Source organism: Penicillium maclennaniae (assembly GCF_028827695.1).
Source record: "Penicillium maclennaniae strain IBT 15551 chromosome Unknown utg000001l:1.0-3280838.0:1.0-3283122.0, whole genome shotgun sequence".
Taxonomy (NCBI): domain Eukaryota; kingdom Fungi; phylum Ascomycota; class Eurotiomycetes; order Eurotiales; family Aspergillaceae; genus Penicillium; species Penicillium maclennaniae.
This window is the reverse complement of record NW_026623213.1, coordinates 1,165,057-1,189,905: the sequence shown is the minus strand read 5'-3', so window position 1 is coordinate 1,189,905 and position 24,849 is coordinate 1,165,057. Positions and strand designations below refer to the sequence as shown.

The following is a 24,849-nucleotide window of genomic DNA, read 5'->3' as shown; positions in this document are numbered from 1 at the left end:
GTCCTTTTTGACAATTGTCATTGTCCTTCTTTTTTGTTTCACCTTCTTTTCCTTCTTTGACAATCTCATTAACGGTGGTACTAGATTCTACCGGGTTGCCCTGCAGTGACCGGTTCACCAGCATTCCTTTCGTTGCCCACCGACAAAATTCAGGTCTCTAGGACATACTTCAGCCGATCTGTCATTCCTGTGGCGTGAGACTGTGCGATCTTAGGAGACTTTTATCGATTGAATGTTTTCTTCGTTCTCCTTCCTACCGAGACCTTCAGCAAACTAGGCAGGCCCTTCGACACCACCTACCATATCTTAGGACCAACTAGGCTCTGGCCTTCACTGCATTTCATTCTTTTTTATTTCCATTTGAGCCAGCCCGGTGTTGCTCGCTGATAGTCGCCTATCTTTCGCTTCACCTGAAGAGTTTCAGCACTTTACAGGCCTTGATATCAAGCCTCCCCTTCTTTATTACTCAAAGCCACCAGGCAAGCTGGTCTTGCACAATATCAAAATTTGCACCCTCAAATTCTGGCTTTCTATATAGACTTCAAAGGTCATTCAACCTCTCGACACAATATGCAACATCTCATTCTCGCTCTATCCCTCGCGGGACTCGGCAGCGCCATTGAGATCGAAAAGCGACATGGCAGCAGCGCAAGTCAAATGTTCTATGAAGCAGTCAACGATGATCTGGCTCGTTATGCCATCCTCGCCCTCGGCTGTACTGCCGCCGCATACCTCGTATGGCATATCTGGTTCCGGTTCACGGCTCATCTTCGACGACTATCCACTTTCGGCGATGACAGACAGCGATACTTCGTGCCCGCGCACAGCACGTTCGCCTGGTTCAAGGAGCACTTGATTTATGCCCCCCTTTTCCGGACACGCCACAACCGTGAGATACAGTTGTCCTCGGCAATCAACATGGGTACCCTGCCGAGCCGTTTCCATGGGATCCTTGTATTCGGTGTTGTTGCGATGAATGTCATCCTCTGTGTAGTGACCACTCCTTTCGGTTCGTCCGAGGACACTGTCGCAGGCATTGTACGCAACCGAACGGGCACAATGGCCACCCTCAACCTGATTCCTTTGGTGATCATGGCTGGCCGGAACAATCCTCTCATCGCCATCCTCCATGTGCCCTATGACACCTGGAACCTACTCCACCGCTGGCTTGGCCGCATTGTAGTGGCACAAGGCCTTGCACACACTTTCGCTTGGGCCATTCCCAAGGGCCAGGAGAGCGGTTGGAATATTGTCGGCATGGCGGTCAGCGGTAGCAGCTTCCTGCTTGCGGGCTTGGTGGCCACCGCCGCCCTTGTTGGATTGTTACTGCACTCGCCTTCGCCCATCCGCCATGCTTTCTACGAGGTCTTCATTCACTTGCACTTTGCCTTGGCGGCTCTCATGATGGGCTTCCTATGGGTGCATCTGAATGGCATGGCCGCCCAGACTTATTTGCTCGCCTCTATCGTTCTTTGGGCCCTGGAGCGATCCACTCGTCTCTTCATCATCATCTACCGTAATCTGGGCAGCGGGTCTACTACCGCAACCGTCGAGGCCATGCCAGGCGATGCTATGCGTATCACCCTGCGCCTGGCTCGCCCATGGACTTTCCGTCCCGGTCAGCATATCTACCTTTACATCCCCTCCGTCGGATGGTGGACCTCGCACCCGTTCTCCGTCGGATGGAGCGAGGCCGACAATCTGATCACCGATGAGAAGTCCGCCCTGCCCATGTCGAATCAGGACTTGCGCGGCGTTCCTCAAAAGGAGACTATTTCTCTGCTCGTCCGTCGCCGCACTGGATTCACCGACAAGCTCTTCCAGCGCGCCTCCAGTGCCATCAGCTCTCGCGTCACTCTTCGCGCCTTTGCCGAAGGCCCCTACGGCAATATCCATTCCATGGATTCATATGGCACAGTGATGCTTTTCGCCGGTGGTGTTGGAATCACTCATCATGTCCCCTTCGTTCGCCATCTCGTGGCTGGCTTTGCCGACGGCACAGTCGCTACGCGCCGAGTCACTCTCGTTTGGATCATCCAATCTCCCGAACACCTGGAGTGGATCCGACCCTGGATGACCAGTATCTTGGCCATGGACCGTCGCCGCGAAGTTCTCCGCATCATGCTCTTCGTCACCCGTCCACGCAACACCAAAGAAATTCAAAGTCCATCTGCCACCGTTCAAATGTTCCCAGGTCGACCAAACATTGACACTCTCGTGGGTATGGAAGTCGAGAACCAGATCGGAACAATGGGTGTTCTGGTCTGCGGCAACGGAGGCCTCAGCGACGATGTGCGCAAGGTCTGTCGAAAGAGACAAGGCCGCACGAGTATTGACTACGTTGAGGAGAGTTTCTCTTGGTAGTCATGCCCCTGCGATGATATCTGTTGAGTTGATTGAGCGTATATACACCGTCCAATGTCTGGGTGACTTTCTTTCCTCGGGCTTCTGAAGCTTCTTTGTCTTTCCATCTTGTGTTCACTCTGTGGCTTTCGCTTTTGAGCTCGCTTCGCTTCTCCCTGCCTTGACGTGGTCTTCTTTTTGTATTATGCCTTTTGGACAGCGTCCTGTCACGTTCCTGGCGAGTGCCATGTCTTTTGATAGTTGTATATATATTTTGCCTCAATGCAAGATATGCGGTGCCTTTGATAATTCTCCTGAATAAGTAAATGATGTACGAGATTTCAAATGGCGGTCAATCTGAATGTGCCTGTCGCTTCAGATCATCCATCATGCACGAAAGTGGAGAACCGATCTAGCACCTATCGACCAAAGAAATCTCGATTGCAAGGTATACACAGGCTGTTTGGTCTGAACAGGATGATATCATGCACAGACTCGAACCTGATTAGTGCATATCGATGCAGATTACCAATATTCGCGACCGACATTGGTCATGAGCATGATCATCGCTAGCTGAGACTAGGTGCATCTGGTTGCGCCTCATCCATGGTCCAGGCTCCTTTTCGTTTGAGCCGTGCTGCTAATTCCATCTCCTTGGGTAGCTCAACTTCAGAATTGCCCCGCAAAGCCAACAGCGAGGCTTCAGTCATCCAAAGACCATCATGGCCCCCAACAACCCTAACGCACTCCTCATTATCCACGGAAGCTATTTCCTCCCCAGAGCCTGGGATACATTCAGTACCCAGCTGACGCAATCGGGCCTCACAGTCTGCTGTCCGCGCCTCCCAAGCTGCGGCGACAAACGTCCCCCAACAGCCACACTCAAAGATGATGTCACCGCCGTTCGCAAAGCAGCCAAAGATCTCGTCGACACAGGACACGTTGTAATAGTCCTTGCCCATGGCTATGGCGGAGTTGTCGCCTCAAATGCCCTTACCCCAGACCTCTACGCCAACGAAACCACCCACGGCATCGTCTACCTCCTCCTCCTAAGCGCCTGGCTCGTCCCATGCGGCTCCTCCATTGAACAAGTGGTTTCTCAGAACGGATTGGAAGTCCAAAAAACCCTTTTTGTGGAAGAAGACGGGGTAGTCTCCTGCAAGAATGCCGCTGAGACCTTCTACAATGATATCGACTCCGCAACCGCGGCGCAGCTAGCTCAGGACAACGTTACGCAAAATAGGGCTGCTGCTACAGGAAGAGTGAACGGGGCGCCGTGGAGGGATCTACCGACTACTTATGTTTATTGTACTAAGGATATGGCTGTTCCGTGGCCTGTTCAGAAGATGATGGTTGACGATGCCGTAGCTTCTGCTGACGGCGAGGTTGAGTTTGTGACGGAGGATCTTGACTCGGGACATTGTCCGTTCTTGAGTAGGCCCGATGAGCTGGTTCGGATCGTGAAGCGGGTGCTTGTTACGGTGGGGTAAATAGTCGCATTCATCGTTTTGCCAGCGAGGTGAAGTCGATGTTCCTTCTGGAGGGGCGCGGGTTTCGTGGCTAAGTCCGTTAGCTTCGGACGATCGGCCTAAGAGTTGCGGAGTCCGGCCCCTCTTCATCAACCATGTCTATGTCCAGGTCCACTTCAATGATTGTTTCAGGCTAGCAAGTATATCCAGACATGGAGTGACTGCACTTCTATGTATGATGTCGGATTATTGTGTTTAATCCGATTTCAGCCATTGCCGCTCACCTTCATCTTTATGTCCGACAGAGTCACCAAGTCTCCCTCGTATCATAAGTCTCTAAGAGTATTTAAAAGACATGTCTCCTCAGTGATAGCTCTGAAGCAACACTTCAGCGAACCGCAAAATACCCATTAAGCAGCACACCTACGCAACTCTCCATCACAATGTCGCTCTCGGGAAAGGTAGTCCTCATCACCGGGTCCTCTCGAGGAATCGGCAAAGCAACAGCACTTCGCCTTGCCAGCGAAGGAGCCAGTATTGTGATCAACTATATCTCGAACGAAGCCTCGGCCAATAGGCTTGTCGAACAAATCGGGTCAGATCGAGCCCTGGCTGTTCAAGCCGACGCTTCCAACTTGACCGATCTTGATCGCCTCGTTGATTCAGCGGTCGCGAAGTTTGGCAAGATCGATATCCTTATCCCAAATGCGGGGATCCTTCTAATGGCCGATTTGGAGCATACTTCCGAGGCGGATTTCGATCAGACTTATAATCTCATGGTGAAAGGGCCATACTTCCTGGCTCAGGTGAGTCCCGAACTCACGCCCTTTTGCATAAGATGACCGACATGGCTGACCCATCTTACAGAAAGCCGCAAAGCACATCCCAACTGGCGGGCGCATCATCTTCGTCTCCACTGGAGTCACTGCCGTCTCCAACATCGCCCCCACCTATCTTCTCTACGCGTCCGCCAAGGGTGCCGTTGAGCAGATGACCCGTGTGATGGCCAAGGATCTGGCGCGCAAGGGCATTTTGGTCAATGCCGTCGCTCCTGGACCAACAAGCACAGAACTCTTTTTACAAGGAAAGTCAGAACAGGTCCTCGCGGCAGTAGCGAATTTCAGTCCATTTGGTCGGGTCGGGGAACCAGAGGAGATCGCTAGTGTCATGGCATTCATGTGTGGGCAGGATAGCAGCTGGATGTCGGGTCAGATCGTGCGGGTGAATGGCGCAATGGCATGATGTATCTGGTGGGAGCTTCCTCAAGTTGTAAATAACATCCAGTCCCCAGTTCTTGTTCTCGGCGACCTCGGCGTGTAATCTTTCCAAAGTGGTCCTAGGGAAAAAAAAGAATCAAAATTGCAAGCTCGCGTTACCTAGTGCCATGGAGCTCTACTTGAAGAAAATAAGTCTGGAAATGTATTCCGATCCAGATGGAGATAAGGTGTGCACGATGCTTATTCAAGCCTCGGGGAGATTAGAAATCCAAACCCGAAGCGGGGAGCTTGCGATGACCTCAACCCCCCGACTTCTTTAAAAAGCCCCCGCATGCCCACTTACAGCTCTGTTCACGATTAATTTTCACACCACTAACAAGCCCGTCAATCACTCGAAATGACTTCTCCCGACATCACTCTCTACACGGCCCAGACGCCCAATGGAATCAAGATTTCAATGGCGCTCGAGGAGCTTGGGTACGCAAGCTACCCGGACTGTTTTGGCCCCACTAACAGCTCAACAGACTTCCTTACAAGGTCGAGAAAATCGATATCTCGAAGAACACCCAGAAAGAACCGTGAATGCCCATGTTGCCATCAGACACATCCCGATACTGACAGTCCCTTAGCTGGTTCTTGGAAATCAACCCCAACGGCCGCATCCCCGCCTTGACCGATACTTTCAGCGACGGCCAAAAGATCCGTCTCTTCGAGTCCGGCAGTATCCTGCAATATCTGGCCGAACAATATGACACCGAGCACAAGATCTCGTTCCCCAAGGGCAGCCGGGAATCCTACGAGATGAACAACTGGCTCTTCTTCCAAAATGCCGGCCTCGGTCCAATGCAAGGCCAAGCGAACCACTTCTCGCGTTACGCCCCCGAGCACATCGAGTACGGCGTGACCCGATACGTCAATGAGACGCGTCGCCTGTACGGTGTTTTGGACAAGCACCTCGCTCAGTCCAAGTCCGGTTACATTGTCGGCGACCATGTCTCCATTGCTGATATTTCTCACTGGGGCTGGGTGGCTGCTGCTGGATGGGCTGGTCTTGACATTGAGGAATTCCCGCACGTGAAGGCTTGGGAGGAGCGCATGGCTCAGCGCGAGGGTACTGAGAAGGGTCGTCATGTTCCTTCGAAGCACACAATTAAGGATCTGCTCAAGGATAAGGCTGCTATGGAGAAGCATGCTGCTGAGTCGCGGTCGTGGATTCAGCAGGGTATGAAGGAGGATGCAAAGAACAAAATCTGAAGGCGAGATGAGCATTTAAGCACCCTTAATTGAATACACCTTGACAAATTAGATGGGACATCAACCCATTGAACACTAGCTCTACGCTACAGCTCGCTTCGCCGAGTTCAAAAGCTCGCGCCGCCGTCAGCTTTAAATGTCGGACCATCTTTGTAGAAAAAGTGTGACCACCATAGACGTAGATTCAAGACCCTGTCGTTGTCAATTTCTGTTGGACAACTCGAAGGTGGTCAAGATGATCTTGTTTCAATCGACTTGTCGTGGGCTCCAGGAGGCTGGTGTTGCCTGGCTGTCTTCTTTATATTTGGATACGCATTAGCAGGCCAAATTAGTCTATCTTCATCAACCTCATCAATCGAAATATCAATTTGACCATAGATGAGGCCTCTGTTGAAGGAACATGATTGAAATTTGACTGGCCCTGGAAGCGGTTCGAGGTCAGAGTGAGGGAGGTTTTCCCTCTAGCATGGTCTTTCACTGTGCCTTACAATGAAATTCCAGAGGTTGAAGGATACTTGTAGCCAGACGTTGTGAACAGTCATTGTGGCAGAGAGTAGTAGGTAGGCAAAAAGAGTAAATAAAGAGAGAAATAAGCTTTTGATGGAAACACTAGCCAATGATCAGATAGCTTTTAGTGCACGTGATCATGCAGCTCACTGAGAGCCATTCATAACTGCGAATATGCCCACCGCCCGGCAGAGTGAGCATACCGCTTTGTCCCAGTCACGTGGTGCGTGGCCACTTTTCACTGAACGGGAGCTTCTTCCATGAAGACTCGTCACACCACCTACGACCTTTTTGGAATTTGAAGAGTCATGGCTTGGCGCAATCAAGGCATCACAGGCTCTAATAACATCCCTCTGGGCAGCCGACGCCGTGGGTTCGGGGAGGAGGAGGAAGATGATAGTCGCACCGCGACTCCTTCCTCTGTGCCTGATGGCCCTAAGCGTGGCCGCAGTCCCATTCGAGGTATGTTTCTCCATACAAGTACTTCGCAAGGGTGTTTTTTCTGACCGTTGTTTTTCCTGGAATAGCCGAGCCCGCGGCCGATGGCGTGAAGAGGCGCAAGAAGCGCAACCGCTGGGGAGACCAGCAAGAGAATAAGGCCGCCGGTCTGATGGGCCTGCCCACGATGATCATGGCGAACTTCACCAGCGAACAACTTGAGGCTTACACCCTGCATCTGCGCATCGAAGAGATCAGCCAGAAGCTTCGGATCAACGACGTGGTCCCAGCTGATGGTGACAGGTATGTACACTTCAGGAGACACGCGCCGACGCAACACACCAGATACTAACTTTCATGCAGATCTCCTTCGCCCCCGCCGCAGTACGACAACTTTGGTAGACGTGTGAACACCCGCGAGTACCGCTACCGCAAGCGCCTCGAGGATGAGCGTCACAAGCTGGTCGAAAAGGCCATGAAGACCATCCCTAACTACCACCCGCCCTCAGACTACAGACGTCCCACCAAGACCCAAGAGAAGGTCTACGTCCCAGTCAATGACTATCCAGAGATTAACTTCAGTATGATAACTAACCCTCTAACTCCTAACTATCCCTTCACCATGCTTTTGAAGGGCACCCTGCTCGACTCGAGTCGACGAGATTTCCTCGGATGTCCTCGGCCCGTTTCTTGCTAAATGTTGGGTGCTTGATGTTGCACACTGCTCTGCGCGCTTTACAATTACCGGATGAACTAACACTTAGCTCTTTGCTATCTTTTTTAAAGTTGGCTTACTTATAGGACCTCGTGGAAACACCCTGAAGAAAATGGAGACCGAGTCTGGTGCCAAGATCGCCATTCGCGGCAAAGGTTCCGTCAAGGAGGGCAAGGGTCGATCTGACGCCGCTCACGCTAGCAACCAGGAGGAAGACCTTCACTGTTTGATCATGGCCGATACCGAAGAGAAGGTGAACAAAGCTAAGAAGCTGGTTCACAATGTCATTGAGACGGTAAGCTAGACCTCCTAATATTTACATGGTTGACATACTAACTTAACATTCCAGGCCGCTTCTATTCCCGAAGGCCAGAACGAGCTCAAGCGCAACCAGCTTCGTGAGCTGGCTGCTCTCAACGGTACTCTCCGTGATGATGAGAACCAAGCTTGTCAGAACTGTAAGTCTAAATTACCATCTATTACCGTGTGCCACAAATTCTGATCGTTTAATAGGTGGTCAAATTGGACATCGCAAGTACGACTGTCCCGAGCAGCGCAACTTCACTGCCAACATTATCTGTCGCGTCTGTGGCAACGCCGGACACATGGCCCGCGATTGTCCCGACCGCCAGAGAGGCAGCGACTGGCGCAACAACGCCGGTGGTGGTGCTGCTGGTGGCCGTGGTGCTCCTCGTGCTATCGGCACTGGCGATGCTGTCGACCGTGAGATGGAGGTGAGTTTTCTTTTTCAATTGTGTCTCACTAATTGTCCTTTCATTTCTAACTCTCCATTCTAGCAACTCATGAACGAACTGTCCGGTGGTGCTCCTGTCGACTACCCGCCCCGTCGTATTGAGGCTGGCCCTGAGCAGGGTGGCCACCCTGACGAGGGTGACGCGAAGCCCTGGCAGCGCGGTCCTCCTGGTCCTCCTGCCAGTGACGTCGCTCCTTGGCAACAGCGAGGCCGTGACAACCGTCGCGACGACTACGGATCCCGCGGTGGAGGTGGCGGTGGTGACTACGGTGCTCCTCCCCTTGGGCTGCTGCTCAGCAAAGTCGAGGTGGCGATTACGGCGGCTATGGAGCTCAGGCCGGATATGCTGCACCTGGCACCGCTCCCGGTGCTCCGCCTGGTGCTGCTCCTTGGCAGCAACCGGCACCTCCTGGTGGCCAAGCTTCGTACGGATATGGCGGTTATGGAGGTTACGCTTACCCTCCTGGCATGGCTGCTCCTCCTCCGGGTATGCCTCAGATGGCTTATGGCGGTGCTGGTAGCCCTCCTCCCCCGCCTCCTCCTGGCGACCAGCCTCCTCCTCCTCCCCCTGGCAATCAACCTCCTCCACCTCCTCCTAGCGATCAGCCCCCCCCCTCCCCGCCTCCGGCGTGAGGAATTTCGATTCTACAAATGGTCTTCTAGTCGAGAAAAGTTGTGGAGAAAGGTTTCGTTTCGCTATGATGCCAAAGAACAGCTTTCTAGGTTTCTTTATATCTCTGTCACGTAATATTTTCAACCATTGATCACGTCATGAACTTTGAAATTCCATGCCCATGTATTCGTAGTCAAATTTAGCTTTGACACGCCAGAGTATGTGTAGTTTCGTAGCATTGACGTGAGATTTCCCCAGTGATGCCTGAGGCCCCACATGCCAGTCTTTGGCTCACAGCCCTCCAATTTTTGACTCCCCGCAAATCAATAATCTGCCAATACCTGTTATATCTCCGGCTGATTAGCATTTTGAGTTAAATTTTTGCTTGGGGATCATCCTATTTCCATCATCGGCCTAATTGATAAACCACACATGCAGGGATCATCTCACGGGGACTTTGCCCTCCCCTCGGGTCCCAATATGCACGCTTCCGCCTCATCTTTGCAGCGAAGACCTTCTTGGCAGTCCCAGCGCATATCGTCTATCCGCTCGGGCAAATCTCATGCTTCGCGGCTCTCGAATTCATCCGCAACGCAACAAGGACCTGTGCAAGAGGATATGCATCGCCCGGCGACGGCGACTTCTGCTCAGTCCTCGCAGCCAAAATGGTGGCGCGTTCGGTTGTTCCGTGGAATGATCAATGATGTCAAGCGAAGAGCTCCCTATTACTGGAGTGATTGGACTGATGCGTGGGATTATCGCATTGTGCCGGCGACTGTATACATGTATTTTGCTAAGTATGATTCTCCGTTGCCTTCCCTTTAAAGGTTCATTTCCTGTGCTCCTTCCAGTCTAATGTCTCGCCTGGTGTGATGTTGTTCCTGTTCATCTGAGACTTGAGCCACGCTCGTTCTCATCCAACAATACCGTTGTACAGCAGTGCGCTTACGGTTGTTGCAGTATCTTACCTGCCCTTGCCTTCTCTCTAGACATGTTTGAGAAGACAAACCAAAGTTTCGGTGTCAATGAGGTCCTGCTTGCCTCTGTTCTAGGAGCCGTTGTATTTGCTCTCCTCGCTGCTCAACCTTTGGTCATCGTGGGTGTTACCGGTGAGTCTTTCCTCTGTCATAAACAAGCACTTCGGCTGAGATCGACCGAGGCCCTATCACTGTGTTCAATTACACAGTCTATGATATTGTAACTCCTCGAGGTACTCCATACCTTCCATTCATGTGCTGGATTGGCATGTAAGTTGCGCCCTCTTGACTCGCCAGCGACATGTTTAACATGGAAACTAGTTGGTCATTGATTATGCATTGGATTCTGGCAATTACAAATGCTTGCAATGGACTTAAATACGTGACTCGCTTCTCGTGTGATATCTTCGGGTTTTACGTTGCCTGTATCTACATCCAGAAGGGTATACAGGTCTTGACCCGTCAGTGGGGCTCCGTTGGCGAAACCTCCGCCTACCTGGCAATCATGGTAGCGCTTCTTGTCTTGATGGCTGCATGGATTTGTGGCGAATTGGGTAACAGCAACCTTTTCAGTCGATACGTGCGGAAATTCCTTGAAGACTATGGCACGCCGCTGGTCATCATATTTTTCACTGGCTTCGTCCATATCGGTCACATGAAGGATGTCAATGTCGCCGTGCTTCCTACCAGCAAAGCATTCTTCCCCACACTAGATAGGTCGTGGCTGGTCCGTTTCTGGGACCTCGACGTTGGGGACATCTTTTTGGCTATTCCATTTGCCCTTCTCCTGACTATCCTGTTCTACTTTGATCATAATGGTTGGTGACCCCGAAATGATATCGTCAGTTCGATATATTAATACTAATCTTTCCCGATAGTCTCTTCTCTCATTGCACAAGGGACAGAGTTTCCTCTCCGCAAGCCAGCCGGTTTCCACTGGGACCTTTGGCTCCTTGGTCTTACCACCTTCGTTGCTGGTTTGCTTGGAATACCCTTCCCCAATGGTCTCATTCCGCAGGCGCCTTTCCACACTGCTGCCCTTTGCGTCACGCGCCAAGTAGCAGACGAAGACGAGTCCAACAAGGGCAAGGCCGTTCGCATCACAGATCACGTAGTGGAGCAGCGAGTCAGCAACTTTGCGCAGGGCCTCTTGACTCTCGGCACAATGACCGGCCCCCTTCTCATCGTCCTTCACCTGATTCCGCAAGGCGTCATGGCCGGCCTATTCTTTATCATGGGTGTTCAAGCCCTTCAGGGTAATGGTATCACTCAAAAGCTCATTTTCCTTGCTCAAGACAAGAACTTCACACCAGCCTCAAATCCTCTTAAGCGACTCAATCGCCGCGCTGCCATCTGGGTATTTGTCATCATCGAGCTCATTGGTTTCGGTGCAACTTTTGCTATAACCCAAACCATCGCTGCCATTGGTTTCCCTGTGATCATTCTTCTCTTGGTTCCCGTACGTTCTTTCCTCTTCCCTTTGTGGTTTACTCGCGAGGAATTGGCTGCTCTGGACGCTCCAACAGCTAGTTCGTTTACTATGGAGAGTGTTGGCGGCACGCATGGGCTAGATGAAGAGACAGAAGAGGCGACGACTAGCGCAACCGATGGCCTTCCCAATGGAGGCGATGGTGTTTTGAGGGGCCGCCCATCTTCTTCCTCGGAACCTGTGATTGAGAATAATGACCTTGAGAGCGGCGACGCATATGAAATGACGACTCGGTCGTCTATGACGAGGAGAAACACAACGAGCCGGATGGACTGAATTGCGGGCCACATTCAATGGGCTCAAAATGGACTGTAACTATACGATACTTAACATCAACTTGATCTTTTCAAAGAGTAATAAACTTTTAACTTCTTGACAAAGACTTCAATCTAAACTAATGCCCCTTTGACTCCTAGGCACACAGTCAGACTAGCGATATCATTTGGATGAGCCGAACAAGACGGCAATGACTTGTCTGATGGGTCGTATTGAAGTCATTAATTAGAAGACATCGGAAAAGGACCAAAACAGGTGTCTACAAGGACAGGGAGATTTCTAGCCCAAAAGGAATCAAGCGAGAACTAGTAGAGGGAAGTCTTTTTATTTTGTTGGCACTTTCTCACTAGCGCGGCTGTACCACGATCTCCCCCTTCGCTTTCCTTCCTTCCGTTCATACAGTTCATAGTCCAGACCTGATCACGTGAGAGACCGAGAGAATTCATGCCTAAAAGTCAGTGCATCAAGCTTTCACCGCCAGATTAAAGATAACTTTTTCTGCCGCAAAATTATTTCCCCAACCCAAAGCAGCGAGCAATAATGGCGTCCTCAAATGAGAATTTGCAGTCTGAGGACTCATATTCATCTGACCACTCCGAGGAGAGTCAACACAGCGTCCAAGACCGTGCACCCAAGCGCCGCCGTCTCTCCGAGTCGGAATCAGATGACGAGTATGTTGCGCCGGCTCCGCTCCCACCCTCTCCCGCATCAAGAAGAAGGATGACACCGTGAAGTCGAGGGTGACCGACGAGGAGGAGCCTGTCACTATTGCGGACGCTCTTGAAATTGGATTGCGCAGTGAAGAGTCCACTTTTGGTGCTCTGAAAGTTGCTCCATGGCTCGTTGGCTCATTGACGACTTTGGCCATTCGCCGGCCTACGGCGATTCAAAAGGCGTGTATTCCTGAGATCTTGAAGGGTCGGGATTGTATTGGTGGAAGTCGCACTGGTTCGGGAAAGACCATGGCTTTCGCAGTTCCTATCTTGCAAAAGTGGGCGGCAGATCCGTTTGGAATCTTCGCTGTTGTATTGACGCCAACAAGGTATGTGCAGTCAGAGATCAAACCCCACGCATCCCAATGAATCAGCATACTTATCTTATTCTTCTTTCCACAGAGAACTTGCGCTGCAGATCTACGAACAATTCAAGGCTGTCGGATCTGCTCAGAGCATGAAACCCATTCTCATCACTGGAGGCACCGACATGCGCCCCCAGGCAATCGCTCTCGCGCAACGTCCCCACGTCGTCATCGCAACCCCTGGACGACTCGCAGATCACATTAAGTCTTCTGGAGAGGATACGATTGCAGGTTTACGCCGTGTCAAGATGGTTGTACTCGATGAAGCAGACCGACTGCTAGCAAGTGGTCAAGGCAGCATGCTGCCAGACGTGGAAACCTGTCTCTCTTGTCTGCCTCCCTCCTCGGAGCGCCAAACACTTTTATTCACTGCCACTTTGACCGCGGAGGTTCGCGCATTGAAGTCGATGCCTCGCCCTGAGGGCAAACCCCCGATTTTCGTGACCGAGGTCTCAACCGAGAACCAAGGCAATATCCCGCCTACTCTCAAGCAGACTTACTTGAAGGTCCCCATGACACATCGTGAAGCCTTCCTGCATGTGCTTTTGTCTACCGAGGAAAACATCTCCAAATCCGCCATCGTCTTCTGCAACCACACCAAGACTGCCGATCTGCTCGAGCGTCTTTTGCGCCGTCTTGGTCACCGTGCAACCTCCCTCCACAGTATCCTCCCTCAGTCTGAGCGTACCTCCAACCTCGCTCGATTCCGCGCATCCGCTGCCCGGGTGTTGGTTGCGACCGATGTCGCATCGCGTGGTTTGGATATTCCGTCCGTCAGTCTTGTCATCAACTTCGATGTGCCACGTAATCCAGACGACTACGTGCACCGTGTTGGTCGTACGGCTCGTGCTGGTCGGTCCGGTGAGGCTGTCACGCTTGTCGGGCAGCGTGATGTTGAGCTCGTGCTCGCCATCGAGCAGCGTGTTGGACGCGCGATGGAAGAGTGGGCTGAGGAAGGTGTCAGCATTGAGGGCCGTGTCACTCGCACTGGAGTTCTCAAGGAGGTTGGCTCCGCGAAGCGTGAGGCTACTGGGGAGATCGAGGAGGGGCGTGACGTTCTGGGTCGTAAGCGAAACAAGCTCAAGAAGGTCAGGTAAATTGAACGACAATCTGTATATCTGCATATGTACTTGATACCATTTTTAGAATCAATAATTACTTTAGCGATGCTGATTCCTCTTATGGGCCATTCCAGTTATCACAGTCTTTAAATCAACACCAATTTCGTACAAAACCTACGTTTACTCTTGCCTAGAACTGGGATTCTTTCTAAAGACCTGGTGAATGAAGAGTATACAGGTGGTATCATTGATTGTAAGTGTTAAGAATCGGTTCCTGAGTGACGCCTCCTGTTCCAAGATTAGAGCGTCCATAATGTCTCCAAGGCCAATACTCAGGCGTATGGTATCCAAAACATTATGAATGTGTTCGTTACAGCACACTTCATCATTTGAGAATGCGAGATTTTCGGTCTAAACCCAGGTGTCGCGAGTGAGATAAGACGCGTCGTTAACATAGTTCTAAGGGGATCCTCTAGACTCATTAAGTCCATGAACCTGGGGTGCTGTTTCGCTCGGCAGTGCTCATGAGCTTGAGCAAACCATCGACCGCGTCTCCTCTTTGTGAGGGCGACAAATGGTCTTGCATAGCATCATTGTCGCGCCTTGAACCCCCAGTAGCATCGCGACTGTGAGCAACGCGAACAACTGTAGCTGGAGGGCTACTCAATTGCATTGGAGATCCAAGCGTACGGGGAGGAGTGCGATGAGAAGCCTTTGCACGGCCCGTTGATTGTTGCATAGGGAGATCAGGTGTCTGTTGAAAAGGAGTGGAGCTCAGGTCGGAAGTTGTGCCGATGCGAGGCGTGCGGAAGTGAGAAGGTGTGGCATATTTTCCGTATGGCAGAGGAGATGAGAGAGCGGAGAACGAGAGGCGAGGACATTTCCGGCTGTGTGCTTCGAGTTCAGACACTCGACGATCGATTTGGTGATCGGTGACATTGCGCATCGCAGATTGGAGCGTGTTGCGGAGAAGGGCTGCTTTCTAGAAGAACGCAGTTAGCACATGCCCTTGCGGAAAGACAAGAGTCCAAGAGCCCCGCTTACTTCTTGTATGAAGATCTTTCGCGCGTCCGGGTCTTCTGGAATAGGTTTTGTGTCTTGTTCTGAGCTTTGTGACGCGGTTGAGGGTCTGTATGTATCCATCTGCTCTTGGGTCTGGTCGCGTTCTAGCTCGGAGGACGGTGTTAAAACGCGGACTCCGACTGTGTCCGAGTCTTGATCGAGCTAAGGTGAAACATTCAAATTAGCTAATTGCTCACCCGTACTTCTTGTTCTACCTCTGTGGTCATATCTGTAAGCTTACCTGTTGGCTGGCATTCTTGACTGTTGATTGGGAGCTCTCTTCCTCAAGACCCCGCGGCTCCTGCGCGTGTTCGACCTTTACATCGGCCTCGTCCACCTGGTCCCTCGTCCGTTTTTGGCCAGCAAATATCGGTGAGGGTAGGAGCTTCTTGGGCGATATGTTCATGAACAGGGTCCGTTTGACTGGGGTTGTGGCGTCCGCGAGCGACTGTTTGCTCTGGTGGGCGGGCGACAGACACGCGTTGGTGTCTTTCTCACCGAGTACGCGACGTCCGTCCTTCACGGGACTGAAGTGCACTGAGGTTGACTGCATATTGGAGCGTACTCTGAGACCGGGCGGGTGTGGGAGAGGAGGGTGTAGAGCAGCAAGCAGGATACAAGTGGGGGAAGCGGAGGCGTGATCTCGTGTACCACGCGAACAATGTGGGCAACACCGGTAACACTGGCAGATCAAAGTGTGTTCAAGTGTTTTCACAAAATGTGAGAGAAATGGAGAATCGAAGAAATTCGAGAGCAAGGATGTTCAGACAGAACGGTCGCGTCAATCGCGTATAGTCCCCCAATACCTTACTAGCTTTGTATAGATGCACGGACGCGGCTCCACCCCGTCGTGTTGAGCACGCGTCCACGGGTTGCCCTGACTTAGGGGCTGGGCTAAGTAGGAAACGTCCGTTTCTTTGGAACAGTCCCATTGATCTGTGTCTGTGTGTGTGTTGTGTTGGTTTTGACTGTTACTCATTATCGGTGCGAGGTGGCTTGCGAAGATTTTCATTTATCGCATGGATAGTAAATAAAAAAGAAAGGAACGATATCAGTATGAACTCTGCCTTACAATGCTCTTTCTAGGGTAATATATTTGTGTTCTTTTTCAAACTAGACCCCAAACCAGGCCAATGGCGCGTTTTCTCTTGAATTCTTGCCTCGCGCTCTCTGTGCCGTGGACCGCGACGCTTATCGATAACCCTGGGCCCCGATGAGTTTAGCACTTTGAGATGCACATTCAACCCTCTAGCATAAAATAGTGTGCGCTGCTTCTTATGCAATGCCCTCGTTTTCCTGAGGGGGCAAACCCCACTCTCGTCAAGTAATGCAATTGGAACCTGCATGGACAGGAATATAGAAGAGTGGGTTACCGTCTTGGAAGCAACAAAAAATAATATATAAAACACACTCGCATGAAGATTTGGAATTGATGTAAATCTCCTAGCTCCCGAATCGTGATAGGAGTAATAAAGTCACCATAGTCTTCACGACATCTATTGCAATTGTAATATGCTGGCCCTTGAATACTCAAAATCCAGCCTCTCCCACTGCATCAGAGCCTGAAGCTGCGTCGCATGACATCATTGGAGTTATCTCGACCTCCGAGGCTCATTTGGTGCACAACCGTGGAATGAGGAACAGGGCCCAATTGGCAGTGCATCGGGCGTTTTATTTCAGGCGACGAGCCTCTTGTCAACGAATCAAGAGATGCCTCGGGGTTGACCAAGGTCAGTCGATCTCAGCTGCGCTGATCGTTCCCCGCATTTCCGCCTGCACATTCCTGCGCTCCTTCGTTTCACGCTTCCACACTCCTCGGTCCGAAGTGACTGTGGTACAAGCAATTCCTGTCACACCTGTCGTTCCTTGGAAGAAACAGCTGCCAGTATGCAGTTATCACTCGCTGTTCTGGCTGCGGTCACTCAGGCCGTAGTCAGTTCAGCTTCTAGCCTCACACCCCCGGTTCTGCCGTTAACCGTGCGGAACCCCTACCTGAGTACCTGGCTCGGCAATGCTCGCGATGCACCCTGGTCCAGCTGGCCCATGTTCTACACGGGAGACGAGATTGGGCTGTCGTTGATGGCCCAGATACCAAGCCAGGGATCCGTGTATCCTCTCCTCGGCAAGCCGCAGGATTCCTTGGGCTCAAATGAAGAGTACGAGCGAGCCCCAGTGGTTCCTTCACAGCATGATGGCTCATGATTTGACCGCAGGTATCAAGTTAAATATCCCAACTATCTCGGACACAACTACGACGCCTCGACGACAAACTTTACCTATCGCATTGACACTGATGGCTCTAAACCACTCCACATCACAGTCTCATTCCTTTCTCCTATCACACCGACATCTACTCTGCGGCAGTCGATTCCGGCCTCTTACATAACCATTGATGTAAAAGGCGAGACAGATGTCAACATCTACATGGACGTGGACGGCCGTTGGCTGAGCGGAGATACTGGAGCCCAGCTCAAGTGGGAGTGGGATACGATGAACATCGGAGACAAGAATAAGAAGCCAAGCCTTCAACGATGGCAGGTTCGCCGAACCACCGAGCTTCTATTCACTGAGATTCGCGATCGTGGTGAATGGGGTACTCTCCACTTCACCGGACCTGCCACTGCTCAATACGAGTCCGGCGAGGCAGACAAGGTGAGGCGAAACTTTGCCAGCTCTGGAGGGCTACGCAACAAGAATGATGAACAGTGGCGCGCCATCCGTGACCGAACGCCAGTCTTCGCCTTTTCGAAGTCTTTCAACCTTGGTCGACCAACTGAATCGGGCTCCCTTAGCGTCACATTCACCCTCGGACTCGTCCAAACACCTGTTGTGCAGTATGCTGCTGCGCGCGGACTCACCATGATGCGCCCTCTTTGGGAATCTTGGTTCCCGACCACTGAAGAGCTTTTCACCTTTCACTATAATGATTACGCCGCGGCCAGCGCTCTGGCATCTAACTACTCCCAACAAGTGGCCAAAGATGCCTATCTCTCGGGCGCCGATGATTACGTCGACATTGTTGCTCTTTCTGCGCGCCAGGTGATGGGCGCCACCACGTTCTCAGGTACCCCAGACAACCCCATCCTTTTCCTCAAGGAGATTTCCTCCAATGGTAACTTCCAAACCATTGATGTGATCTTCCCGGCTTTCCCCTTCTTCTTGTACACCAACCCGCGCTGGCTGGCGTATCTGCTAGAGCCACTCATTGAGCATATGCTGAGTGGACAGTATCCTAATACGTACGCGATGCACGATTTGGGCACCCACTTCCCTAATGCCACTGGTCACCCCGATGGTAATGATGAATACATGCCGGTGGAGGAGTGCGGTAACATCCTCATCATGGGCCTGGCTATTGCCAATTCACTTCAGTATGAGGAATTGTCTGAAGCGTCTTCCATCTGGTCTACCGAGGGATCGAGTCCCGCGAAACTCTTGACCGAGTCATCCGGACTCTTCCCTCTGAACAACCTGCAGGCTTTGTCCGGTGTCGTCTACCAAGATGGCAAATGGGGTGGTGGCATAGAGGGACATCGCTTGGCTGAGAAATGGGTGAAGCGTAGCTACCGTCTCTGGAAGCAATGGACTGGGTATCTAGTTGAATTCTCTCTGGAGCCCGCTAATCAACGTAAGTATGGAGCAGAAAACTGCTGAACGGATGCTCATCGAATTACAGTTTCTACTGACGATTTCGCCGGCTGGTTGGCCCTGCAAACCAACCTTGCCTTGAAAGGAATTGTCGGCATCAAGGCGATGAGCAAGCTGGCCGAGTTGACCAGTCATGACGATGACGCTTCATACTTCAAGGTGAGATCCACATGCCTGTGTAAACTCGTAGAGTACCCGACTAATACAAAGCAGGATATTGCCGACAAGTACATCGCCAAGTGGGAAGAACTCGGCATGTCCCGCGACGGCACACACGCCAAACTCGCCTACGACTGGTACGGCTCGTGGACCACCATCTACAACCTCTATGCCGACGCCCAGCTCTGTTTCCACCTCGAAGGCACAAGCTCATCCAGCAAGGCCGAGTCGCCCGGCTTTGTTCCTCGTCACATCTACCAGAAGCAGTCCGTGTGGTACCACTACGTGCGCCAGAAGTTCGGTCTGCCCCTCGACAGTCGACACCTTTACACCAAGACGGACTGGGAATTTTTCTCGATGGCCGTTGCATCCAAGCCCGTCCGTTCGGAGATCCTGGAGTCTGTTGCGCGTTGGGTCAATGAGACTGTTACAGATCGCCCGTTCACAGATCTGCACAACACTGAAGGTGATGGGAACTTCCCCGGTCCGAACTTCTTTGCACGCCCTGTTATCGGCGGTCATTTTGCGTTCTTGGCGCTTGAGCGGGCTTGCGGTGGTCGTGCGATGAAGGGGCTGTCCTTCTTGGACGATGTAGATGAGGAGACTATTCAGGTTTGGGCTCAGAATGCCCAGACTGCGGCTGAGCAGTTCACTCATCCGTCTCGGAACCACCATGGGGATGGAGAGCTTTGAGCTATTGTTCATGGTGGACTCATTGGGGATGGGATGCGAAGGATTGAACGCGGTAGCTGTTGACTGCTGTTTGCTCTTTTGATTTTCTTTGATGTCCCCGGTAGCATGACAATTCCTAAGTCTGTATCTGTGCATCTTCTCAGGCCCGGTAGATAGCCGGGGAGTTTGAAGTGGATATATCCAAATAAACTTTTTCATCTTGTTTTCGATACAGTATCGAGCGACAGATTTACATGGATTCAGAATCTCCACACAGCTTAAAGAAATATAACTATAAAACTGTGTTAACGAGGTTCACTCCATGAAGAGAGAAGAAGGAAAGTGGAGGGGACCCGGCGAGGTAACAACGGCTCCCAAAAAGCCTCAGCAGGTATGAGAACACCTATCTTACACCTTGGAATATAAAATATGGTTACTTCACACAAAGCGTTACAAAATCAAGCAGCCATGCCGCCATCGTCGTAATATCTATAATCACATCCGCCACAGCATACAGCTGGCTCAACATAGCACAAAGCCCAGCATCAATAAAAGGAGTCTTCACTACTTCTTCACGGAGAACAAGAAGTAATATGTACTGCATAATAACCAGACATCCCGTATCGCGAGAACAGGTCCTGTAGTTGGAAGTACAGCACGATATGCCTCCATGTCAATAGAGTGTATATGAGCTCCAGGTTGAAGTGCACCAGTTTAGCTAGGTACTTCTCGGTAGCATTATCGTCAAATCGATATTCCAGGGTTCTTCGGATAAAGTCTTGTTCCCCAACGAAGCTATCCATATTCATTTATTTTCTCACCGAACAACAAAAATACAGCAGACTTCAGCGCTCTCGTTAATAATGCCTTCCAATCTACCAGGAAATTACATCTCGCCAGTAGCCTCAGCAGGAAAAGTGAAGGCAATACGTAAGATCAGACTGACAAAACCACCCTGTTCATCCCTTGGGCGGCGAGGTTACATTTTAGCCCTGAGATGATGAGGTCACTTCAGAATACTTCCAGGTGAACTTTCGGTCACCCTAGAAAGTCATCGGGATCATGGGAACGGAAGGATAGATGTTAATTGTTGACACGATTTGCAAGACAAATTAATTACCTCGATATCGAGTCAATGCTGGACGCCTTTCAGTCTTGTACTTTGAGCAGACTGTTTGCTCCGGTGCCATACATGGGCCCAGGTTGTACATATCAGTCCCAGTAGTGTCACTAGAACATCTCCCGAGGTCGGGATATACAACCGCGACATCTTACGAGCCACAGCCCGATAACATCAGAATTCAGATGAAGGATTTCATTGCGTCACTAGATTTCTCAGGAATTGTGGGTTTAAAATCAAATTACATGAGCCTGTTGACTTTCAGTCATCCAATTCACGTTTGCACACATCCACATCCGAAGAAACATGTCAAGAGCACACAAAAAGAACCCGGCTCTCTGTTCGACAGCCGGGTGACTAGTTTTTTTTATTGAAGCCTTCCCTGATAAGTTCAACAACCAATTCCATCTTCCACTCTCCATCCACCCTGTCGCATCAAAAAGAAAAACAAACTCGCGAAATTTCCATGATGTATCGCACTAGCTGAATTTCCATGGACTCATGCAAGATCAGAAAGATCCCCCAAGTGCGATACCGCACCTAGAGAACGGGCATGACGGAGAGAGAGTCAAGGGAAGAGGCCCAGGAAAGGCAGTCCCGTCGAGGACACCGGGAGGGGCGTTGGAAGCATTTAGTTGCCGCCCAGGCTGGGGAAGTTCTTCTCGTCGACGGTAGGACCGGCGGGGCCACGGGGGGCACCACGGCCGCCGCGAGGAGCGCCAGCAGCAGGAGCACCACGGGGGGGCACCAGAGCCACGGGGAGCACCACCGCGAGGAGCACCGCGAGGAGGACGGTCACCACGGGGAGCGCGGTCACCGCCACGGCCACCACGGCCACCACGGGGGGCGGGGCTGGAGCGGGGCTGCTCAACGTAGCGCAGGTCAACGTCAAGGAAGTTCTTCTCCTTGCGCTGCTTCTGGCGCTGGGTCTTCTCGCCAGCACCCTGGAAGTAAGCCTCCTCTTCCTTGTGCTCAACCTCCTTGGCGTTGGCCCACTTCTTGTCCTCCTTCACACCCTCGTTGGCGGCACGGACGGGCTTGGCAGCCAGGCTCTCGCGGGCGGCCTTCTCAGCGAGGTAGTCGCTGAAGGACTTGGAGTTGTCGGGCTCCTCAATCTCCTCGGCGGGGGTCTCGGGAGCGTTCTCCTCAGCCTTGGCGAGCTTCTCACCCTGGCGCTCATCATCCCAGGCCTTCTCGCCGCTCTCGGCACCCCAGCCCTGCTGGACCTGCTTGCGAGTGTCGCTAAAATGGTTGTTAGTCCTCGTTCTCGAAAATATGCCCGGCAACTTGAAGCGATCTCGATGTTCGTGTCTTCTTCTGCCGGCACAGGGTGAGGGTCGCTTACGTCTGACCAGTGCGGGACTGACGGTCACCACGGCCACGGCCACCACGGCCGCCGCGGGGGGGGCTGCTCAGCCTCGTCAGTGGGCTTGGAGCGGTTGTTGTTGCGACCAGCGTTGCGGTCACGGAAAGCTATAGAATCTGTCAGTTCCTCCGATACTATCGACTAAGCACGATAACATACCGGCCTCGTTGCCGGCGGTCACGCGGCCACCACGGCGGTTGTTGCCCTCGCGGGGAGCGGCGGTGGGAGCCTCCTTGGGAGCATCGCGCTTGCCAGAGCGGGCAATGGGGCGGTCGACGGCCTTAGTGGGGGAGGCGCGGGTCTGTTAGGGTCGAGCTCAGGGTCATTGCCTGGAATTGAGAGAAAAAAAAAGGTTAGTGGGCGATGGTATACGGAGCTTGCGAGTGATGGTGCGAGTAGGTGGGAAGGAGGGGTTATCCGGGACTAGAGGGAGGGGGAGAAACTCACCAAGAAGCTCGTAGAGGTTCTATTGAGGGCAGAAAAAAGCAGACGAAGGTTAGCCATAGTTTCGATGCACCGCCCAAGCTCAATTGTGCTGTCGCGAAGCACATCTCGAAGCTCCGTCGAGTTCAGCGTACCTTGGACCGGATTTCGGTCATGACGCCTGTCTGTTGCGGAGACCTTCCGAACGGGAAGGTTCTCGACGATCACAAACAGATCAGTATAAGTAAAAACGGGCACAAGGCTGAACCTGCACAGGATCCGGCCTCGACGATGATGATGAAGGGGTGGCTTTAGGTGGTTTACAAGGTGAGAGGAAGGAGGTTTGTGGTGCACGACGAATCCGGTTAGGCCCGATTTACTAAGCGAATCAGGCTAGGGCTTAGGGTATCATGGCGTCACTGGCGGAGCATAGCATCATACATTCACTACGAAATCAACTCGAATTTGAGCTGATTTGTGTGGTCTCGGGGCTCTAGAGGGGTGAATTGACTTTTTACGAGGTTATATACTGTAGAGGGTGCTTCATAGTAGACTGTAGACACAACTATGTACTGTACTTTGGTATCAATCCCAACGCCGGGGCAATGCGAAATCACTTTTGTTCTCATGTCCGAGAATTGTTCTGCTCGTAATTAAACGGTGTCGGAAAATGCATGCTAGCACTGAGTCCGAATGGGTCCGCATCCAACATTGGCTCGTACTGGCCCATGAGATGGTTTGGATTCCCGAAATCTCCGGGGTTCGCGTCCCCACCGGGAGGAGCATTGAACCCCGTCATATGAGATCCGGACGCTACCGACTGTGGCGTAAATCCCGTAACACCGTATGGCGTATTTACTGAGCTCTCGTGGTCTTCGTCCACAAGATCAGCCTGCGCATCATATTCTTGTTCTGCAGGAGTCAGCGGCTGCACATCGACCAATGGGAAAAGATGCGGGTACGTACCAAGTTGGTCGTAATGCTTTTGGAAAGGAGAAGGGTAATAGGCGGCAACATTGCGTCCCCGTGGCCCCCGGGGCTTGGGATCAGTGGGATCGGTTTGCGGCATGCTCATGCCTGGCGGCGAGGTTTGATTATTGAAGGTCCGCGGCTGTGGCAACAGCTGGGGACGTCCGCTCTGCGAGTCCACTCCAACGGGTGACATGCCCCCCTGAAAGCCGAACCCAGGCGATTTGGCGTGGGACGGTGAAGACACGTGCGAGGTAGGCGTAGCCTGAAACTGCGGAGACGCCACACCATATGCACCCTCCCGCTGCGACATGCCGAAGGCATCCGGCTTGGAGGCGATACCGGCGGCATGCCTTTGTCCCGGTCGAAGACCAGGCGGTCCTGATGCCGACTTGGGAGGCATCGGGTTCGCCTTTGCAGAGGCGCCCGGCGCCCCCGTCTTCAATCGTAGCTCCGCTTGTACGTCAATGCCTAGATTAATGCGTCAATCAATGGTGGTCAATTGGAGGGTTGGAAGATGGACCCACCTTTCTCGAGCAGAATCCGCTCCAGCAAAGAATTTTTGTATCGCAGCATCAAACATTCATCTGCGGCACTGCGGTGACTCTGCTGCAGACTTTGCAAAGAATCCTCATTGCGTTTGATGGTGGTCTCGAGCTGACGGATATACTCAGTCCGTCGCTCGCGGAAGGCCGCCTGCGCTTGTCTGTTGCGCTGCTTACGCTCTTCCGAAGTGGCATAGATCTATTGCGAGGTAAGTAACAAGAATATCAAACCAGACAGGGCCACATGGGAAGGCAAAAGAATGCGGGGCCCCGGATTACTGTAAGGATGGAAATGGTTACGTACAGGTTTTCTGCCTCCCTTTCTCTTCTGAGTCTGCGCGGTGTCCTGAGTTAGAGGCTCGGCTTCAGCCTCGGGAGTTGACACGTTTGAACTGATCGAACCGTCTGGTAACGGTTCGGACTTGGGCACGACAGGATCCATGACCGTGTCATTATGCTCTGGATGAGAGGTCTCGACCATAGAGACCATTGGAAGGACGATCCTCGATCAACTCGCTCCCCTATCCAAATTTCCCCTGCAGGCCGGTCTTCGGACACGGACCAGCACCGCAAAGATTGAAAGCACCCCGCCGAACCACGGGCTTGATCAAGAAACAACGCGACTGGCAAATTTCACAGGGCAACAGACGCAGGAGACGCGCGGCTAGGCGGCAACGGGATGAGCGAGTGAGAG

General features: G+C 52.2%; 11 protein-coding genes across 11 annotated transcripts; 8 read left to right on the top strand and 3 right to left on the bottom strand.

The window, feature by feature from the left end:
• Positions 1 to 570: 570 nt before the first annotated feature.
• N7477_000461 (ferric reductase family protein) lies at positions 571 to 2,364 on the top strand (the record flags this gene model as incomplete). Its single annotated transcript, XM_056962124.1, has 1 exon — positions 571 to 2,364. One exon carries the CDS (start codon positions 571 to 573, stop codon positions 2,362 to 2,364), a length of 1,794 nt encoding a protein of 597 aa, XP_056827127.1.
• A 701-nt stretch (positions 2,365 to 3,065) lies between these two features.
• N7477_000460 (alpha/beta hydrolase) lies at positions 3,066 to 3,833 on the top strand (the record flags this gene model as incomplete). The annotated part of the gene is made up of 1 exon (XM_056962123.1): positions 3,066 to 3,833. One exon carries the CDS (start codon positions 3,066 to 3,068, stop codon positions 3,831 to 3,833), a length of 768 nt encoding a protein of 255 aa, XP_056827126.1.
• Positions 3,834 to 4,255: 422 nt separating this feature from the next.
• Positions 4,256 to 5,054, top strand: N7477_000459 (uncharacterized protein; the record flags this gene model as incomplete). Its single annotated transcript, XM_056962122.1, has 2 exons — positions 4,256 to 4,618; positions 4,680 to 5,054. 2 exons carry the CDS (start codon positions 4,256 to 4,258, stop codon positions 5,052 to 5,054), a joined length of 738 nt encoding a protein of 245 aa, XP_056827125.1.
• Positions 5,055 to 5,426: 372 nt separating this feature from the next.
• N7477_000458 (glutathione S-transferase family protein) lies at positions 5,427 to 6,283 on the top strand (the record flags this gene model as incomplete). The annotated part of the gene is made up of 3 exons (XM_056962121.1): positions 5,427 to 5,506; positions 5,554 to 5,607; positions 5,659 to 6,283. 3 exons carry the CDS (start codon positions 5,427 to 5,429, stop codon positions 6,281 to 6,283), a joined length of 759 nt encoding a protein of 252 aa, XP_056827124.1.
• Positions 6,284 to 7,098: 815 nt separating this feature from the next.
• On the top strand, positions 7,099 to 9,330 carry bbp (putative zinc knuckle transcription factor/splicing factor MSL5/ZFM1; the record flags this gene model as incomplete). Its single annotated transcript, XM_056962120.1, is given in 9 exon segments — positions 7,099 to 7,252; positions 7,318 to 7,531; positions 7,592 to 7,691; positions 7,770 to 7,809; positions 8,030 to 8,238; positions 8,293 to 8,401; positions 8,457 to 8,677; positions 8,741 to 9,184; positions 9,196 to 9,330. The coding sequence occupies 9 exon segments, from the start codon at positions 7,099 to 7,101 to the stop codon at positions 9,328 to 9,330; spliced, it is 1,626 nt and encodes a 541-aa protein (XP_056827123.1).
• A 412-nt stretch (positions 9,331 to 9,742) lies between these two features.
• Positions 9,743 to 12,052, top strand: N7477_000456 (anion exchange family protein; the record flags this gene model as incomplete). The annotated part of the gene is made up of 5 exons (XM_056962119.1): positions 9,743 to 10,107; positions 10,271 to 10,419; positions 10,470 to 10,557; positions 10,609 to 11,105; positions 11,166 to 12,052. 5 exons carry the CDS (start codon positions 9,743 to 9,745, stop codon positions 12,050 to 12,052), a joined length of 1,986 nt encoding a protein of 661 aa, XP_056827122.1.
• Positions 12,053 to 12,592: 540 nt separating this feature from the next.
• Positions 12,593 to 14,227, top strand: dbp8 (ATP-dependent RNA helicase DBP8; the record flags this gene model as incomplete). Its single annotated transcript, XM_056962118.1, has 3 exons — positions 12,593 to 12,723; positions 12,792 to 13,094; positions 13,168 to 14,227. 3 exons carry the CDS (start codon positions 12,593 to 12,595, stop codon positions 14,225 to 14,227), a joined length of 1,494 nt encoding a protein of 497 aa, XP_056827121.1.
• A 445-nt stretch (positions 14,228 to 14,672) lies between these two features.
• N7477_000454 (uncharacterized protein) lies at positions 14,673 to 15,806 on the bottom strand (the record flags this gene model as incomplete). Its single annotated transcript, XM_056962117.1, has 3 exons — positions 14,673 to 15,173; positions 15,236 to 15,415; positions 15,495 to 15,806. The coding sequence occupies 3 exons, from the start codon at positions 15,804 to 15,806 to the stop codon at positions 14,673 to 14,675; spliced, it is 993 nt and encodes a 330-aa protein (XP_056827120.1).
• Positions 15,807 to 17,140: 1,334 nt separating this feature from the next.
• N7477_000453 (putative glutaminase) lies at positions 17,141 to 19,753 on the top strand (the record flags this gene model as incomplete). Its single annotated transcript, XM_056962116.1, has 4 exons — positions 17,141 to 17,409; positions 17,467 to 18,881; positions 18,930 to 19,060; positions 19,115 to 19,753. 4 exons carry the CDS (start codon positions 17,141 to 17,143, stop codon positions 19,751 to 19,753), a joined length of 2,454 nt encoding a protein of 817 aa, XP_056827119.1.
• A 1,608-nt stretch (positions 19,754 to 21,361) lies between these two features.
• On the bottom strand, positions 21,362 to 22,817 carry stm1 (uncharacterized protein; the record flags this gene model as incomplete). The annotated part of the gene is made up of 5 exons (XM_056962115.1): positions 21,362 to 22,094; positions 22,198 to 22,325; positions 22,411 to 22,547; positions 22,666 to 22,684; positions 22,797 to 22,817. The coding sequence occupies 5 exons, from the start codon at positions 22,815 to 22,817 to the stop codon at positions 21,362 to 21,364; spliced, it is 1,038 nt and encodes a 345-aa protein (XP_056827118.1).
• Positions 22,818 to 23,266: 449 nt separating this feature from the next.
• Positions 23,267 to 24,645, bottom strand: N7477_000451 (bZIP transcription factor; the record flags this gene model as incomplete). The annotated part of the gene is made up of 3 exons (XM_056962114.1): positions 23,267 to 24,081; positions 24,138 to 24,354; positions 24,460 to 24,645. 3 exons carry the CDS (start codon positions 24,643 to 24,645, stop codon positions 23,267 to 23,269), a joined length of 1,218 nt encoding a protein of 405 aa, XP_056827117.1.
• Between the last annotated feature and the right edge of the window lie 204 nt (positions 24,646 to 24,849).